Source organism: Barbus barbus (genome assembly GCF_936440315.1).
Source record: "Barbus barbus genome assembly, chromosome: 25".
In the NCBI taxonomy this organism is placed as follows: Eukaryota; Metazoa; Chordata; class Actinopteri; order Cypriniformes; family Cyprinidae; genus Barbus; species Barbus barbus.
The window spans coordinates 21220265-21240650 of record NC_136753.1 but is presented as its reverse complement, the minus strand read 5'-3'; the positions used below and the strand labels follow the sequence as shown (position 1 = coordinate 21240650).

General features: G+C 36.4%; 1 protein-coding gene across 4 annotated transcripts in view; it reads left to right on the top strand.

Moving 5' to 3' along the window:
• The first annotated feature begins 4151 nt into the window (after positions 1-4151).
• The window catches only part of LOC306844692 (sodium channel protein type 8 subunit alpha-like), a 55387-nt gene continuing 39152 nt past the window's right edge, over positions 4152-20386 (top strand). For 3 of the 4 annotated variants that reach the window (XM_079377010.1, XM_079377009.1, XM_079377008.1), the window contains exons 1-8: positions 4158-4489; positions 10172-10302; positions 10789-10869; positions 11515-11643; positions 13578-13669; positions 19123-19344; positions 19563-19626; positions 19838-19979. In XM_079377010.1, coding sequence (XP_079233136.1) covers positions 4208-4489; positions 10172-10302; positions 10789-10869; positions 11515-11643; positions 13578-13669; positions 19123-19344; positions 19563-19626; positions 19838-19979 — 1143 coding nt within the window. In that variant the 5' untranslated portion in view covers positions 4158-4207. Of the gene's footprint in view, positions 4490-10171; positions 10303-10788; positions 10870-11514; positions 11644-13239; positions 13332-13577; positions 13670-19122; positions 19345-19562; positions 19627-19837; positions 19980-20386 lie in introns of all 4 variants that reach the window. The other variant, XM_079377007.1, reaches the window with a different exon arrangement.

Sequence of the window (20386 nt, the reverse complement as noted above, 5' to 3'; positions counted from 1 at the left end):
TCATGTTTCATCGTGGCTTGAGGCAGCATCTGTGATTTTTATCGCCTAGCCTAGAGTACAAGCGTGAGCTCGCGCTGAGCGGTGCTGGACGGACAGCGCCGCTCAGACTCATTCGACGGCATCTAGAAGACAGCGGACTTATCTCGGCTTCCTAAAAACATACGACACCTCTTTCTTGCTTGATAAGGAATACCTTTGCGATAGGACGGGAGCGTACAGTTTACCAGAGATGAGAGCACGCAATGACTTTGCTTGAAGGCACGTAAGTAGCTTAACCTGTCGAATGGCACTGGTTATTTCGGATTTAACGTGTAGGTGTTTAACTTGGGGCAATCGAAAAGTGGACGTACCATTAAACAGCATATTCTTTTTCTATAACCTATGTTGGCAAAACGCTGTAGTCTGTAAGAAAGCAAATGCAGTAGTTTTGTTAAGGTCATTGTGTGTGTATATTGTCAGGGCCTGTCTATCTGATGTATCACCTTGAGCGGAGGCGTCTCTACAGTATCCCAGGAAGGAGACTTGGAGGTTGGAAACAGCAAGCGCACGTCATAGTGTTTACTTTGTATTTCTTATGTCTACAGTCTATTTTTGAAAAAAAAAGAGAGTTACTGTGTTGCTTTACCTAATGTGTCTATGGCAAGCTGGGTTAACAAACATTCATTAAAATTAACTATTCATGCTGTTTTTTTACATACTTAATATTAATAACGAGTAAGTGATCCACTAGTGACTAGTATCTTTTTTTTTTCAAATGTGCTATTGACTGTTCATTATAAGTAGTCATCTAGTTCTAGTAGTCATCTAGTTCATTCTAGTAGGCTAACTAGTAAGTTCTACTACCTAATGAATGTACTGATAATACATTCTAATAATGAATAGTGAAACCGGATCATATACCAGCAACGATTGAAATACTAATTGCAACTGCTACTGTATTCTGAATAAGTGCTAGCGATTAAAGCAATACATAATTGTAATAAACAACTAGTGTCTAATGAAAAAGTTTTAAATAAAAACATAAATAATATTGGAGTACATTTTATAAGAGAATACTATTTCAGTCTTTTACGTAAAACTTTCATGTTTAATTAAATGCTACTTGCCTTTACTTAGTAATTATTTGTGAAATTTACTAGCAGTTTCTGAGTGAAAATGGTTTCAAAGATTTTTTTTTATCTAATGAATACTGAATAATGAAAAATATGAATACTAGTCACAATTGGAATCCTTAATCCAATTCTATAATTCCTTAATAATTGCTTAATAAGTAATTTAAAATAGATGATTGTTAAATAATGCTAGATTACATGAATAAATGTTAAAAGTCTTTGTTATAATAGATTTGCTGTAGATCAGGAAGCCTTTTTATGGTGATAAAGTCACCCATCATATTGAGGAGTTATACTACCTAATAAATAGTTATTAGTAAAACTGGATCAAGTCACCAGCAGTGATTGGAAAACATTTGTTGAAAGTGAATACTTGATTTCTGAACTAAAAATTAACGAAATAATTACTTATTTTTACTGAACAAGTACTATCTCATCATTAATTGAATGTAAAGTATAAGGTTGCTTAATAGTAATTTAAAATAAATGCTAGTTTAAAGGAATAAATGTTAAAATGACTTGCCATAAGTCTGCTGTTGATCAGGAAGCTTTCTGTTTTAATGGTGATAAAGTCGCCAATCATAAAGAGCAATGCCACGTGACCGTGGGCACTTCACTATTGATTTGGCCGGTGCTGACTTAACTGAATCCGTTTTTGGTGTATAAATAATTAACAGACTGTGTCATTAAGGATATGGAGAACAGGAATTCAGCATTGGACATCATATAAAACAATCCTGCAAAAAGACAAGTGAAAGAGAATCGTTAGTCTGGGCTGTTAGGTTTAATATTTTTGAAAGTGAATGTGAACGAATGTGATGTCTGTATAACACATCATACAGCACTTACATGAGTTAAGATATGTGGATGTGTGGAGATGATGGTCTGCAAATATGCAGCTTCAGTAATCAGTGGAAGAGGGCATCATGTCATCAGTGGTTATGTGCACTTATACGAAGTGCTTATGTGCTCATATGCTTTTCTTGTTTTTGCTTGTCTAATTAGTTTAGTACTAGAAAAGGACACATTTTACATTGATCACTGGATCATAAATGAAAGTCAGCCCTGCAATAGAAAATGCCTGTAAAGGGACATTCTGGAAAAGGAATAGCCCAGTTTAGTGGAGCCTGAGGGACTAGGCTGGGACTGACTCTGCGACACACACCTGGAACACAGGAGAGGGTGAATAAGTAATACTAATGTCAGTTTTCCCTTCACATTTGTGATAAATCTCCTTGAAAAGGATTGTTCTTCACTGACAAAACTCTATGGGAAAGTTAATTTGTTAACTTGTTGTACATCAAGTGTAGTGTGTAAATTCTACAAATTGTCATTTGCAAGAGTGACTAATGCTGCTTTACTGGAGTAAAGTTATTTTTGCAACATTGCTTTGTATTTGTTGCAACTGTGTAAGAAGGTATATATGATATTATATATACATACCCGTATGCATACACATACAGTACCGTTTAATAGTTTTCTTAAGAAAAGAAAATAATTTATTTTACAAGAATTAATTTGTTGATGATGAGAAGTATTTCTCAAGAATAATGTGTCACTGAAGACTGGAATAATGGCTGCTTAAAATACAGCTTTGATATCACAGGCATAAATTACTTTTTAAAGTTAATTAAAATGGATTATTTTAAAATGTAAAAAATAATATTTTTTGAAATTCTTTCAGAAACCGTAAACAAAAACCTTTGAATGGTAGTATCTATCTATCTATCTATCTATCTATCTATCTATCTATCTATCTATCTATCTATCTATCTATCTATCTAGATAGATGTACACAAAAATACTAGAATTAAACTAGATTTATTTTACACAAATTGTACTCAAAATTCACAAAAATGTAAAAGGAAATAGTTTATTATCTATTGATAAGTAGATTTTGGAATTGAAACACTTTGAACAGAGTTCATCTCAAAATGGCCAAATATTGGCTGACTAATCAATATATCAGGTCTGTCGCTTCAAAAATAAATGGCAAAGGAGCACAGTTCATTTTGTTGAATTTGCTTATTATCAGTATTCTCTGTTCTATAGTGTCTTTATAACAGTCTTTATTAACAGACGCATAATGTGTTGTTTTTTTCAGTATTATTAAGGTTAGGCGATGCAGTCAGAAACAAGATTTTCTCCTGTGATCCTGTGCTCAAGATTCATTGTCAACAAATGCTAACAAATGCATCTTTGCAACAGCAAGGTGAAAAGACAAATATGACTTGACAATAATGTTACCTTTAAACTGGTTAAGACTGCTGTCTTGAGTAACTGGACATTTGCATGATGAGATGAACTCTTGTAAAGGATCCTCCATTTTATGTTGTCTGAGAAGAAAAAGCCAGAAAGTGTTTAATCAGCATAGTGTGTTTAACGTATAACCTTTGTATTAAATGAGTAAAGTGGAGAGTTTATGATATGCGATCCACGAACACTTGATTAAATGTGGTGATTTCAATCTGAACAATGACATTACGTGATAAATCTGGAAGAGACAGATTGAGTACGTCTGAATTGATTGAATGTTTAATATGATGTTTTTTTGGAATGGCTTGATGACATCATGGGCTGGAATATTAGTTCGATAATCCAGGTCATCACAGAGGGTTGAGAAGGGCAGTAATGCAGTTATGACCTTACCCTTTAATGTACATTCTCTCTGTCTCTCTCTCTCATGCACACACACACGTACAGGTTGAGCCTCCAGTGCTGCAGCGCATTTGGTATTATTCTGCTTGGTCATCTACTTCTTAATGGACGTAATGAATGTGTGTGTGTGTGAGTGTAAGAGTGAGAAAAAGAGCAAGAGGGAGAGCTGCAAAAGAGGATGACCAATAACAGAGGCCACTGAAATCAATGGATAGTTTGCAAACACACAGACACACACACACACGCAAATATGCTTGAAAAGTGGAAATGTTTTAGGTGTGTCATTATTTGCTTTTGAATTTTAATTTCTGTTCTTTTTGTTTCCTCATTGTTCCGTTTCTGCATCTGTCTGGGTAACTCCCTCTCCCCTCCTTTTCCTAGAGCTGGCTGTCCTGAATGGCTTCTAAATAAAGAGGACTCTGCTGCAGGATGACAATATGGCTGCACCGCTGCTTGCACCGCCAGGCCCCGATAGCTTCAAAAGGTTCACCCCAGAGTCTTTGGCCAACATCGAGAAGCGTATCGCTGAGGAGCAGAAGAAAAAGCCTGTTAAGCCCAGATCCGACAGCAGTCACCGTGATGACGATGATGACAACAAACCGAAGCCCAACACAGACTTGGAAGCGGGGAAGAGTGTGCCCTTTATTTACGGGGACGTCCCTTCTAAAATGTTGGCTGTGCCCCTGGAGGATTTGGACCCCTTCTATTTGAACAAGAAAGTGAGTGAGCTTTGAGCCTATATCATCCCTGATAGAATGTTTGGAAAAGTGCAGAGAGGATAGAAGTCGGTGAATCAAACTTGCAAACTTATACCTATGTTTGGATGGATGAACAGATTAGATGATATAGTAACAAATAAGCATAAGGATTTGCGATTTTATAAAAAAAAAATAATAATAATGGTATTGTTAGTAAAGATGTTTGTTGAGATTAATTTGTTGAAATTAAGATTTCTAACAATTCGCAATATTATTTTCTTGTTTGTATTTTGGGTTTAAATGCATGTTTTTAAAGTTACTGTTCACCCAAAAGTTTAAATTATTTTCTCATTTATTCATCCACAAGTTGATCCATGAGTTTCTTTCTTCTGTTGAAAAATTAAAGAAGATTTTTTTTTTTTTAAATGATAGTGACCAAACAGTAGTTGGTCCCCATTAACTTCCATAGTACAGGAAAAAAATGCTATGGAAGTCAGTGGGGACCAAAAATTGTTTGGTTATCCATATTCTTCACAATATCTTTTTATGTTCAATAGAGGAAAGAAACTCATACAGGTCTGGGACAACTTGTGGGTGAGTAATTGATGACAGGATTTTCATTTTTGAGTGAACTATCCCATTCAAATCATAAAAATGTAAATCATAGAAGTAAAGCTATAAAATAAAATAAAAAAGTCCAAATGTTTCATTTTAACATTTTAGTTTTAGTTAGAAATGGTATTGGAAAGATCATACTGTTCATACTGAAGTGATCCGCTTGGTAAATTGTGATCGTCCGGTGTTAGAATGTACAATACTGTCCTGAATTTAAGGCAATGATACTTCTGATGTGTACAAACATTATTTGTTTGTTTACATTTTTCCTATTCCGTATCAAATAGGAACAGAGTGGGTATTGCTGGGTGGGTATTGCTTATTTTAGTGTATTTAGCTTTGTTGTTGGTGGAGTCCTGGCCGGAGAGAGGGCAAGAATAGCAGTAACAATGTGAAGAATTTGGTTTGAATTAGGGATGTATGATATAGATTATAAGTGATATCTCAATATTTTTCAGTCTCTTAACTATTTTCAATTTGATATTTAAGTATTTGCAATGAGATGACTCATTTTCCATAAGCTATTCAAAATGTCTAAAGCAAATAAAATACATGAAATGGTGAAATAATCATTTAATTGTTTTACACAATTGACTAGATTAACTTTTTAGTTTATATGCACCAGTTTAAAAATACAAAGTAATAAATAACAATACTTATAATTTATTTTACTAAAACACTGTAATAGTACATGCAGACTGCTGCTTTGAACATTTGTAATGGATGATGCAAACAAATCTTTACATCTTTGATTTTTGGACTGATTCATTCATTAAACAGGCAGTTTAAACTAATTCCCAGAATTAAATCAAGCTTACCAGCTCTACTGCTGTTTTTTGCTACTGAAGTTTAAATCAGAGATGCTACATATCATTTTTAACATTCTCACTCTTAAATCAGAGATGCTACAAAATATTGTGAAATCATATCTTTGCAATATTCACAGCGTTGCACAGTATTCTCATGTTTATATCATCAGCAGACTCATATAGCAAATACAGGATTTTGTGAATATTTCATATATTGACACATATAGTTTACAAATAATTTACAACATTTCCCCAGTGTGTGTGTGTTCTCTTTATGGTTGGTTAGTAAGAACTTTTCAGTGCCTTTTTAAATGCCCTTCAGACTCAGTGTAGTTTGTGTATATATATGGGTAAAGGAGTGGTGCACCCACATCAGCACCTCCTTGTTGGTACACTAGAGGTATGTGTTACATAACCAAGCACAGTGTAGCATGTGTTATACAGTGGGAGCTGAGGAGATATTTTTGAGAGACAATTAGTAGAGGAAACAGAATATTGGTCTTGTCTGTGTTTTTATCATCTGTTGCATATGTTACCATATCCACCTCGCATTACCAGAAATAACGTGCATTGCTGCCAGCGTGTCCCCTCCAACATATTACATCCCCTTTTCGGCCCTCCCTCCTCCTCTCCCTCTTGGCAATGGTATGTTTTTGTTATAACTGCCGCAGCTGTGGTAGAGTCATGTATTGTGAGGAAGGGTTAAAGTGAATAAAAAGAGAAAAGGAATGCAAGGAAGAAGTGCAGAGTTGCCGTTTTACTGGCCCCTTGGTGAAAGAGCCAGTCAGAATGTCAGGAAGCCCTGTAGTCACATGTGTTTTTTTTGTATGTGATTGAGAGATACGGAATGCAGTTTTCTGATGCAAGTCATTGCACCAGCTGTATGTTAGGGCTTGACATTTGGAGACAGACGTTTAACAAAAAATTCAGGTCTGTAGATTTACTTTTATGGATAATTTGTGACAGTTATCAGTGAGTATGTTTTGTTCATACCATGTTTTATGGATTGATTAGTAGGTAAATTAATGGATTATTTATTATTTTTAGTGATTCAATGTAATTATTTAGTTTTATTTTATCAATTAATAAATACATTAATGGGTAGTGTATTGTTATGAGTCGCTATAATTAGCTTTTTCACTATAATTCACTATAAAACTATAAAGTTTTTTTATTTTATTGATAGGTAGAAACATTTATGAATTATTTATTTTATCAGTGATATATATATATATATATATATATATATTGTTTATACCATATTTCATATCTACAGTATATTATTATTCTGTTTGATTTGATTTAATTTTTATTATAATTATTTTTAGTTTTATTTTAGTGATTAGTAGATACATTAATGGATGGTAGATTATTACGAATTATTATATTTAGTTTATACCATATTTTGTACCTGTATTAACGTTTTATTTTATTTTATTGCTTGGTAGATACAATAATGAAGTGAAGTGAAGTGAAGTGAAGTGACATACGGCCAAGTATGGTGACCCATACTCGAAATTCGTGCTCTGCATTTAACCCATCCATAGTGCACACACACAGCAGTGAACACACACACACCGTGAACACACACCCGGAGCAGTGGGCAGCCATTTTATGCTGCAGCGCCCGGGGAGCAGTTGGGGGTTCGGTGCCTTGCTCAAGGGCACCTCAGTCATGGTATTGAGGGTGGAGACTCACTCCCCCCACTTACAATCCCTGCCGGCCCGAGACTCAAACCCGCAACCTTTGGATTACGAGTCCAACTCTCTAACCATTAGGCCACGACTTCCCCGGACCACGACTTAATGAATGGTTTATTGTTAAAAGTGATCATATTTAGTTTATACCATATTTGATCTATTATTCTTTTTTCATCTTATTTAATGAATGCATACATTAATAGATGGTATATTATTATGAGTGTTCATATTTTGTTCATACCATATTTTATATTATTATTATCTCATTATTATTACTCCTATTGCTTTATTTAGCAATACTTCAAATATTTTCAGTCATGTCATTATAACTTTATTCACTCTCTAAAAGATAGACAGATAGATGCTTCTTAGCGCATTTTGAAAGTTGTAAATAAAGACTGAGAAGTGTTGGTTAGCGGTTGGATGGGGTGTTGGTCATTTGAGGCCTTACGGTAAGTGCATTTAGTGATGTCGAGTAGATCGGGTGTACTTTGAGTTAAGTGCAACAGTGATGCTATATCCAGTTTTTCCACTATTGCCCCCCCCCCCCCATACAAACACACTTCTCCCTCCCTCCCTCGTCCTCCTCCCCCGCATCAGTTCCCTCAGCTCTTGTCCACATCTTCATGTCTCTCTTTCTCTCTTCTCTGTAGATGATGAAATTTTCAGTAGCTTTGCAGCATATCACTTATGCTGTCAGAAAGACCAATAGGCTGTATTGTGTGTGTGCAGGTGTTGACATAAGGCTGTGATCACATGTACATGATCATTAAGCTCCATGTTTTTGTAGCACGTTTTAGTTTTGCTCATATGCAAAATCGCTTACCTTTTATAGACACAAGAGTCAGAGTCACAGTTGAAACTATACTTGTGTTATGATCGTTGATTATTTGTTGTGGTTATGCGGCCTGATGACTGTGTTGCTGGATTGTTGCACACTGAATATGAAAATCGTGTGCTTGTTACACACATTTTAGCATTGTGATAAACAAGATGCTCATTAATATGAAGATTCGGAGAAGATTAGGCCAGGATTACGATTTTTAGGCCAGGATACTGAGAGCTGCAGCTATGTCCTCAGCAAAGAGTGCAGCATTGTGAGAGTGGGAGCTCCCGCCAGCAGAGGAAGCCCACAGTCTGTCGCAGTGTGTGTGTATGTGTGTGTGAGAGAGACTCTGGGGAAACCAATGCTCAGTATTCAGTAACACATGGAGCCTTCTGGGCGGTTCACAGCTTCTGCTAGTGTGACAGTCTTTGGGATTCTGTGCCTCAAAATGACAGCTGTCTTCAAAAAGAAGACACAGCGCTTTCTGTCTGACATACGCTGTCTTTTAATTTATGATTTTGTTAAGCGTGTTTTAGAATTTGACATGATTAAATGCACAGAGAGACACAGACAAATGCAGTGAAAAAGGAGATAGGGGATGGAGAAATAGAGCGAGATGGGGCACTCTGAGTTGAAGGTGCTCATTTTGTTCTCCTTCAGACAGCTGTCTATTTTTAATCTAATTAGATTTCAGGAAGATTCTCATCCGCTCGTCTCTGTGGTGTTTCCTTGGGTGTGTGTGTTTGTGTGTATGTAACTGGAGTGGTGTTTTGTGCAACAAAGTATTTTATGTGTTTAAAGAAATATTGTTTTATTCAGTATTTTGTCTTGTTTTCCAGTAAAACTCTAAATATGCTTAAAACAAAAGAAACATGTAAGGACTAGAAAGCTTTTAAGACTTTTTTATTAAGACTTTTCTAATAAAATATCTCTCATATTGTTTTTTTTTCTACCCAGTGGCTAATAAAAAAATTAACTAAAAACAATCGAATAATAACAATAACGTAAAACAAGAAAGAAAAAATATTCACCAAAGAGATAACAAAAATAAGTAAATAGGGGAAAAGAAAAATAAGTGAAGATATATATAAATGCACAATTTTATGTCTTTGAACATAACACTGTGTAAACTTGGATTCATGTGGTTTCCATGAGGAGTATGTGGATGAAGATTCTCTGTCTCTTTTTTTCTAACATTATGCAGGATCAAACAGCTTTGCAGGGCTTTTGACCCACCTTCCTTCCTCCCTTCCTTCCCTCCCCCTCCCTCTCGCTTTTCCCTGTCCCACACACACTATCTGGAGTCAGCACTTCTGCATCTGATGGATCGCAGTGTTAGTGGTTAGCATTAGCATTAGTATTACTGTCTGAGTTCCTGTAAGAGGTCCATATCTTTGCCAGAGCTCACTGCAGTTGTCTTAGCTCCATTCGCGTAAATATATCCCTAGCTTGGTTTTAATAGGCTTGATTTAGAAATAGTCTTTGACCTGGATTTTATTTTATTTTATTATGAAAAGCTTATATGGGTGTATTTTAATAAAGTATACAGTTTGCAAGTTTGTTGAATGCGACCTGTCATTTTTGGATAAAATGAAAGTTCTTGTCATGTTAACCTTTCAATTATGTTGTTTGCTGCCGTTTCTCAACTTATTTTTTGTGAATGTGTGTGCTTGCTCACCATGCACCCTGACATATGTAACTAATATCTCTCCTTCTCTTTCTTCTTTTTTCCTTTTCCTCTTTTTCTCTTCAGACCTTTATAGTGCTTAACAAAGGAAAAACTATCTTCCGTTTCAGTGCCACGCCCTCATTATATATCATTAGTCCTTTTAACCTATTCAGGCAAATAGCAATTAAAATTTTGATACACTCATATCCTTTTCAGTGCTCCAGACATTGTTCATGTTATTAATGATTCTTGTTTAAACTGCTTTCTAATCTGTGCTTAATCTGTCTGTCTGAAATCTGACAACAATGCTTTGTTAGATTTATAGGTTTTACCAAATTTATACATGACAAATTACTAGTTACACCCTATAATCTGTGTCACAGTACATAATTTATATATTTTTATTAATTGTTCTGAAAATAAAGAGAGTTCTGAACTAAAGCGAATTGTGCTGTGACACAGACAGTGATTCAAAGGCCATTATTCATATGGAGGCTAACAACATACTACTTCCTTAAGGAAAATAGCTGATGCCTATGTCCTCAACCAACAACTGATGTGTGACCCCAGAATTTACCACATAATGTTATGAAATTATTGACACTTTTATTAATGTCCTTATTTCCATCATAGTTTTGATATCTGATCAATATTTATGACATTACCACAGGATTTCCTTAACTACTTCTTACACTTTTCAGCATGATCATCATGTGTACAATTTTGACAAACTGTGTCTTCATGACATTCAGCAATCCTCCAGAATGGTCCAAACAAGTAGAGTAAGTATTCTATTCTATTCTATTCTATTCTATTCTATTCTATTCTATTCTATTGTAGTCTAGTCTATGCAGATGTTATTCATCAAAGGGTGATTGTAATTTTTGTTGCTGTTGTTGTTAATTATGTGCACAGATTTAAAAGCAGCAGCAGCATAGCAAAAAGGGATAGAAGCCAAAGGTCATAAATTTTAACTCTTAACCAGCAACCACTCTGGTGTGAGTGCTGAAAAGCATGGCTTATAATGTTAGTAGAGTGACTGGTTAATGACTGGCTAGGAGGGAGGAAATGCAACAATGTGAGCTCCACTTGGAAATTTGGCCAGTCCTTAAAATTGCTGGGTCTATTTTTGGGGTAATTGGGGTTAATGGAGTTTCATGGGAGTCCTTCAAAAACTTAGGTTTAACTTAGAATTTAACCTTAATGTCTAAGTTTTGTCTAAGGCAGCGTCACATGTATACTCTGTGCTGTAGCCTATCCCACAATGCATTGTGGCAAGCAAAATAAAAAAAATGGTGGGTGAGGGCGAGAGAAATATGAATTATAAACAAACCATTCATTTAATTGGATATCAAATTGAAGTTTGTATCAAATTGAAATTCCAAGCATACACTTACTTGTATGCATTATTTTTTGAACTCTGTTAGATACACCTTCACAGGAATCTACACTTTCGAGTCACTCACAAAGATTGTGGCTCGAGGTTTCTGTATAGACGGCTTCACCTTCCTCAGAGACCCTTGGAACTGGCTGGATTTCATGGTCATCTCTATGGCGTAAGTATAATCCTGTTTTAATTCAAACATTAATGAAATATTTTGATAATGTTGCTTTCAAAATATGTTTTGTATTAAGTATTTACAGGTGTGTAACTCTTGTGTGCAGCATTGACATTTAGGCTATAGAGGAGCTTCAGTTGGTGCCAACTAAGGATAGAAGGAATATATACTGATATTATTTAGGAGAATTATTAGAAAATAAATAAAGAAGGAAGCGGTTTAGCATTCTGTCCTTTTCCTCTTTGCAGCTATTTGAAATGAGCTCTGCAATTTTGGAGCTTTTTCATTTGCACCCACATTGAGTCAAGCTTCTCCACTGATTGTAGGGCAATTTTAGACCAACTTAAAGCCTAAAAGTTTTCAAGAACTTTTTCAAATTATTTATTCTAATAAACCATTTCTTTAAGCATTTACATACATGGATGTTCTGACAGAGACTGAGAGCCATAGTTTTACACAGCAAAGATCTGAGAAAAGAAGTGAAATTCAGTGATTAATCATGACCTTTATTTAGGCCATAGGATGACTTTGAGCCTTGATGTCATGCTTGCATAAAAGTCTGTGTGTGGGCGAATGTGAGAGAGACAGAGGCTCTTATGTCCTGCCTCTCATAGGGGGGTGGATGGGAGTTCAGTGCTCAAAGATGACAATGTTTGTGCCTATACTTCTGTGTATGTGTGTGTACATATAAATCATAACTCTCTTTATTTCTAAACTTTAATTAATCTGTCCATCACTTATTTTCTCTCCCTATCTGCATTCTGCATTCTCCCTGTCTGCATCCATTTCTCTGGAGGGTAGCCATTTTCTTCTTACATAAGACAACCCTTGCCCCTAAAAGTAAAGTGTTCACGTTGACAATATGGTGAAATAATGACAAAACTACAAGAAACAAGCTCGTTCCCTTTGTAATGTGTTTGAGTTTTCCTGGTATTAAATGTATGTCATCAATTTTGTGTGACATTTTGTGAGAATCTGTTCATATTTGATTGCTTTTATGGGTTCCATAGAAGTTAATCTCTATAGAGAGTATCTGTGACACAGTCATTTACCACAGAAAAAGATTTCAACTTCAGTTTGTAAAATCAAAGGAAAACAGTGTATACAGTAATGCTATTATAAGTCTAAGGGGCAAGGTATTACACTGGAATAAGTGCCACAAGATTTAAATCCTTACGCTGGGATCACATCATGTTGGAATTACTGTAATTACGAGATAGCAACTCTTAAGATTGTAATTGGAGCTGTTCACATCCTCATCTTGAGAAATAAATGGTTTCTTAGGGAATGCTCATAACGCCATGAATCCATGTGTGCGGTGGCAAATAATTTGATCATTACAATAATCCACCTGCAATTGCGTGTTCAACAAAAATGTGATTTTGTTTTTTTTTTACCAGTCTGAAACTTGTAATTACAGTAATGCTGTTCTTACTTGGAACCTGGAGCATTGTTTTTATGGGATGCATATAGTTTTATTTTTCCTGTGAACCATCTTCCCTCACTGCTTTTTCATCCTGTATCTCTTTTCCTTTCCATTCTCTCACTCTCTTCTCTCTCTCTCTTGTAACTATGTTGCGATCCATTCTGCAGGTATATTACAGAGTTTGTAAACCTAGGCAATGTGTCAGCTCTGCGCACATTCAGGGTGCTGAGGGCTTTGAAAACTGTTGCTGTGATCCCAGGTAAGTCCAGCATCCATCAGGTCCAACAGAGGGCGCCGCTCGCTGTCTCTCTTTTCACGCTCCTGTCTTTTCCTTCCTCCTCCGTTCGTTTCTCTCTCTCTTCTCCCGTTAGACAGGCTTTGCGTGATGTCTTCCTCTCAGTTCAATGGTGGTGCTGGTGATAGTGGTGTGTCGTACGTGTTGTGGTGTTGTGTGTGTGTGTTGTGTCATGGTGTTTGTTCTGTGTGTGATCCTCCCTTGTTGCAGATATGTAACAGAGTTTGTGGACCTCGGGAATGTGTCAGCCCTGAGAACCTTCAGGGTTCTACGAGCTCTCAAAACTATTTCTGTCATACCAGGTGAGAACGCGTTTAAACACGAAGGCTGAGCTGCTTCCCACGCCGATGCAAACTATTATTATTACCAGTATTACTACTCCTGTTATTATTTTTCTTAGGTTTTTTTTCACTTGACTTGCTGTACTTTTTCAATTGGATGCTGCTGAAAGAATCCTTTCATTTATGTTCTATTTATGTTTTAATACCCAAATGATCAAAAATGGTAGCGATACATTTTTGATAGGCTTTGCAGTCTGCAGTCAAATCCTGGAAAAAAATCACATGCCTTCCAGTAATCTGGGAATTAAAGATTTTCATTTATTAAAAATTGCATTTGTCAACAGCTGTTTTGACAAAAAGTAGTATATGCATCTAGCCCTGCTGGATAACTCATCTTAAGGTGCTAGCTGCTAGCTTGTAACATGGTCACTAGTTTAGGTGGGCTAATAGCTGGCGAGGGCCTGACTAGATGAACCTAACTAACTTAGACAAGTGCATGGAAACCAGGTGCCATGTTTCAAACCACTTTAAGTTGGTTTTAACTTGGATTTGCAGCTGGGAGATCACATTTCCTAGTGTGCAGTTTAGTACTATACATGAAGACACAGAATGCATTTCTTATTACATCCAACCTATGTATAAAAAAAACTTAGGATTGCTGCTGTTTACTATTTTCAAAATGTCCAGCCTCTGAGTTGTCTTTTCTTTGTTGAGTTGAGTTTTAGCTACAGTATCCTAAGCAGACAAACATAAAACTCAACATAGAAAATAGAAAAATATTATATGTGCGAGAAAAAGGTATATATGCATTTCATACTGCTCAAAAAGCTGGCATCGTTTGTCTTTTGATGAACATCTCATCAGAGTTGTTTAAAAGAAGCTGATGTGATGTATCATGAAGCAAAGGTTTGTGGGTAGAGTGCTCACTGAGACTGCCAAGCCTAGTTGGACACATTTCTGCTGCATGATGCTTTCGAAGACATCTGCTTTTTTTAGTTTGTCTTTCTTTTATTGTTTTTTGTATTTTTTTAACAAGTGGCTTTTCTCAAATTTCTGCATCCTTTACACGTATGTAGATTTATGTATTTTTTTATCTTATTTTTTGCTAAAACTACTGTTTTGTAGCTCCCTCCCTATTCTTATTTCAAAGAACTCGGAGTGGAAAGTAAAACAGAGACATCAGAAGATTTAAGAAGATTTGTGTGTATGTATGCATTGTAGCAGGGGGACGAAAAATGTGGAATATCCAAGTTAACTCACTAGTTTTCATCTGCAGACTTTATAAAACATTCACACAATTACACCCACCTACATTAAACACGTTCACATTCAGGCTTGTCACATTATATCAATTGTTGTAGACTTCACATGTGAGTATTTAGAGATGGGATATGAAGACAGGGTCACACATTCTCTAGACATAAACGATTGGTTAAACGGATATTGACACCATGGTGATAAAGCAAAGATGATGATGTTGCTGCCTTCAGCCTTGGCGTTTAAATGACCTGCATGCCCTTCCTCCCCTTGCCTGTCCTCTCCTCTTCCTCTCTCTGTGTTGGCTCTCTACATACTGTTTGTGGATGGCGCCGCTCTCTTCAGGCAGTTTCCATTTTGCTGATATGTGTTGAATATTGTATGTGTGCTTATATTTTAAAGAGTGCTCCTTGTGTCTCTCCAAGGTCCCTACACAACCTGTCCTTAGTAAATCGCTCATGAGAAAACTGTAAATGTGCATTTTTGGAAAGATTTTTAGCATTAGCATTTACAACATCCAGTTCATTAAATTGGCTACCACTTCATATGAAAGTCCTTTCACACATAAGAAGGAAATAAATGTATCAATTTATACACCATCAATGGAACTTGTGTATTGAAATGTAAGAAAATGCTAAAAATGTATTTTCAGTGGCTTGTCATTGCTCTATTAGCAGTCACCACTATAATATTGAGTTAACCATTTAAAGTTAACCAGTTAATCAGATCATATGGTTGTTGAAAAGAGGTGTGCTTTTACTTTTCTGAGCAGTGAGATTTATGATTTTAGTTTGGTGGACAATAAAAATACCCCATAGACTCACCCTAAAGCCGTGGTTCCCAGAATGGGGGAGTGGGGGCGGGGGGGGGGGGATTGGTCACAGAGTTAAAAGGGATACAGTCAGCAGACTATCCTGCTTAATATGCCACTACTTGTCACAGAAGTAAATAACAGAACACAAAATATTAATTTGACATATTACCTCAAGATGACTCGCAGTCCCTGCTGGACTCTGTGTCTGTAATCAGTTGTTGCGGTTGTTGTCATGGAATAACAAACTTGTAGATGGCACAATTGAAGAATCAGAAATGAGTTGCAGGGAGCTGTGTACAAAATGAAATAAACAATGCATGGTTCTGCACTAAGGTCCACCAGTTCCTGGTACCATAAAGCAGACGATGAATCTACTCCAAACGTCATAACTAAAACAAAGACGAGAAAAGATGTCGAGGCATATCTCACCGGTGGGTAATTAAGAGAGACCACAGTGTATTGTGTGCCTCAAAATATTAGCTTCTGACAGTATGAAGCCAAACAAGTTGAGATGCCACTTAGAGGCTTCACATCAGGAACACAAGGACAAGCCTGTTGGTTTTTACGACTCAACTGTTGTGTGCAACACAGTCGCTTTACTAAAGCAGCATCTGTGCCTTCAAATGCTCAACGCGCCTCCTACAATGTGGCCTACAGAGCAGCTCAGTGTCAGAAGCTGCACTCTATAGCTGAGAAATTAATACTTTCTTCTGCTATTGATATGATTTCAAGCAACAGCCAGTAAACGAAAGGCTATTCCTCTGTCAAACAACACTATTGTGAGGCTAGAGAAAGATGTAGAGGAACAGCTTAATGACAAGATACGAGACAGACATTTTGCAGATGGATGAAGCAAATGACAGTAACAAAGACAGTTTATCAAAAATAAATGTCAGGATCACTGATGCCGATTAATTGAGGGAGGATTTGCTTTTCTGCAAACTTGTAACTAATAGAGCCACTGCAGATGAATTGTTCAAAATCATTGACACTTACTTGAAAGAAGCTGATCTGAAATTGGAGGCCTGTGGAATGATCTGCACAGATGGGGCTCAGGCAATGGTTGGGAAACGAGGAAGGCTGTAAGCACTAGTCAAGCATGTTTACCTGAATCTGCAGTGGACACAGTTTATGATGCACTGGGAGGGGCTAGAATCTAAAGAGATGAGTCCCAAGCTGAAAGATGTAATGCAAGTTATTATCATCACCGGAAGCTACATCAAAACAAGACCGGTCAATGTTTCCACTGAGCAAATAAATGGGATCTGATCACATGGGGGTTTTGTCCCATTTGCTGTTGCGTGGGAAAGTGTTATCCATGTTTTTTTTAATTGTGGGATGAGATCAGAATCTTCTCGGAGGAAGAGGGAGATGGACTTGCCCATAAGTTCAACAATAACAACTTTCTCATGAGACTTGCATTCCTCAGTGACATTTTTCAGAAGCTCAATGAACTATATTTGAAGTAAATTCTTGTGAACTAAATCATTCACAAGAAAACTGGAAAGAGGGAATGTAGACTTATTTGAGAGCTTGAAATCATTCTTCGATGTCGACAAGCTGCTGAACACAGTAATCCCATGTATGACAACTCATATCTCTGCTCTAAAAACATCTCCAGAGGTATTTCCCAGTGCTAATATGACTGGATTCGAGATCCCATCAGCGCAGCACCAGCTGCTGACTTGAGCGCAGCAGAAGAGGAACAGTTCGTTGATGTCATCTCTAATGAGGCTTCAGTTTAAGTCCAATATATAAGCTGCATTTTGGACTGGAGTGGAAAAGGACTACCCACTGATACTGAAACTGCCCTGGTTTACTTCTTTTTGCCACATCCTAACTATGTGAGATGGGGTTTTCTGCAGTTGCCTCAATAACGACAAAATACAGATCGAAGCTGGACATTGAAAATGAGCTAAGAGTTGCAATCTCACAGCTGCATCCCAGATTTGAGAAGATCTGCAGCACAAAACAAGCCCACCCCAGTCACTGAAAAGACTGTGGGACTAGTAAGCATAAGTCTAATAACTACACATCAGAAATGTTCATTTTTGAGCAGAAGCAAGTTTGAAAATCAAAAAGTTTTAATCACTGTTATTACAATGCTTAAAATAAGTCCCATAGGATTTTGCAAGCAAGGCCATGTCTTAGAGTGTCTGTAGGTGAATGTAGGTGGGGTGCTTGAAAACATTTTTCTCTACAAAAGGGGGACCCAGAAGAAAAGTCTGGGAACCACTGTCCTAAAGAAATAGTCCAGCCATATCTACAGTAGGAACTAGAATGTCATAAATTCTTGCTACAACCACCTAGAACCCCTTAGCAATGCACTGGTAACCACCTAGATCCTTGAACTTTAATTTTGGGCTCAAAAGTTTAGCACACAAGTCTTCTCGCACAGTTTATGCTAATGATACCTCAAATCATGTGATTAATACCCATCTCATTCACTACTTCTCTTGTCAGACCAAATAAATTGCATATACTCATAAACACCCACTTGATAACCCTATCAACAAACTAAACAGGCTAGGAACAGCTTAGTAACACCCGAGAAACCACCTATCATTGCAACTACTCAGATCACCTTAGCAACCACCTACACCTAAACACCCCTAGCATTGTGGTGGCGAGCGCTCACATATTTCTCTCTAGAAAAAGTAAAAAATCACTTTTTCTAACAAACTAATGCCAGTTTCTGATTTATTATTTGTAACATTTTTGCAGAAATTGCAGTGGGGAGATTCAGGAAGACTCAAACATTTCATATAAGTCTCCTTTTCTTTCTTCTCCAAGATCCTTTTGTTGCTGTTGTTACTATTACAAACTCCAGATTACACAGGATTGACATTTCAGTTGTTCCTCAGTTGATATAATGAAGTGGTATATTTATAGTGATTCAAATTATAATTCAGTGTGGTATACATAATTCCAAATGGTCAACTGATAGCAAACTGCACATAGTTCTATTCACTGAGATACAGACAGTTTGTGTGCTGTTGCCCTGAGAGGACGGGAGACTCTTTAAGCTGCCTGTTCAGTGTAATTCATGGTTTTTTTTTATAAGCAAACTATTATTTATTATGATATGTGTAAGTAAGTTAAGGAAACCAGTGGTATGATTGCTTGGATGGCTATCTAATTATGGATGTGATGCTGAAGTAATTGTTTTTTCTTATGTAGGAAAAGTAAATGATTCTCTTATTTTTTAAAGTAGTTAAATACATAATTTTAAATTTAATAAAAAAATATATATATTGTGGGATTTATAGGGGAAATTTACATCACAAAGTATGACGTGAAAGCGTGTGCATCATGAAAGTGTTAAACCTGTGTGTGTGATCATTATCACTTGTGTTGCAGACTGTATATTCCTCATTGTGTTTGTCTCCTCATCTTCCCACAGGGCTGAAAACCATTGTGGGTGCTCTGATCCAGTCAGTGAAGAAGCTGTCAGATGTGATGATTCTGACTGTTTTCTGTCTGAGTGTATTTGCCCTCATCGGTCTACAGTTGTTCATGGGCAATCTTCGGCAAAAGTGTGTCATCTGGCCATTCAATCAAACTGATTCCTACCTGGCAAATGGGAGTAGGGGCTTTGACTTCAATGAATACATCATGAATGACAGTAAGTAGGCAAAGCTTTGACTATGTAGGGTAGTTTCTAATACAGTTGCATCAAACAGTGCTGTAAAGTTTGATTTTCTCTACAATACAGTTTATCCAAAAAAGTTTTTACATTCTTGTCATATTAAAAATATTAAAAATGAGAAGACTTTTGATGATGTTAGACATGGTTTTCACATTTTACAAGTCTATCTTCTTTTCTCTTTCCACTTTTCACAGCAAACTTCTACTTTCTGCCAGGCATGCTGGATGCGTTGCTATGTGGAAACAGCTCAGATTCAGGGTGAAGACTGAAAACATACACAGACAAACACAATTTTACAATACTAAATTATCAACAGTTTAATGTATTTTTTAAGTCTAAATGATTTCCAAATAATAGCACACTTGATGCACTGTTTAGTATTTTTTTTTTACTGTCAAGGTATGATCCGTTAAAGACAAAAGCACAGGCATATTTGTAGTATAGTGTGTTTGTGTGTGTGTTTGTGTAGACGGTGTCCGGAGGGCTATACTTGCATGAAGGCTGGACGCAACCCAAACTACGGCTACACTAGCTTTGACTCCTTTGGTTGGGCTTTTCTTGCTCTCTTCCGACTCATGACACAAGATTTCTGGGAGAATCTGTACCAACTGGTGCTCATTTATTCCTCTCATTCTCAGTTTTTTGACCTCACCATGTTGCATGTTTATTATTTAAAATGGTTTCTAGTTGTTATATTGGAAATAACTATTATTACTAAAAAAACAATTTCAATCACATTTAGTGTTAAAAAAAACCGTAAAGGGATTCAGTCATCATTCTTTGTTCTGGTAACCAAACTATTTTGGCTACCATTGACTTCCATTTAAAAAAAATAATAAAGTTTTTGTTGCATGTCTATATAATTTTTTAATTAATTTTTATTTCAGTTTTAGTTGTAGTTAATTTAGTACATCAAGCTAAACTAAATGAAAATGAGAAATCTTGCCTTGGAAACAAGCTGAAATAAGTTTTTAAGGTATTTTATATTTTATCTGTTAACATTATTTTCTGGTTTTAG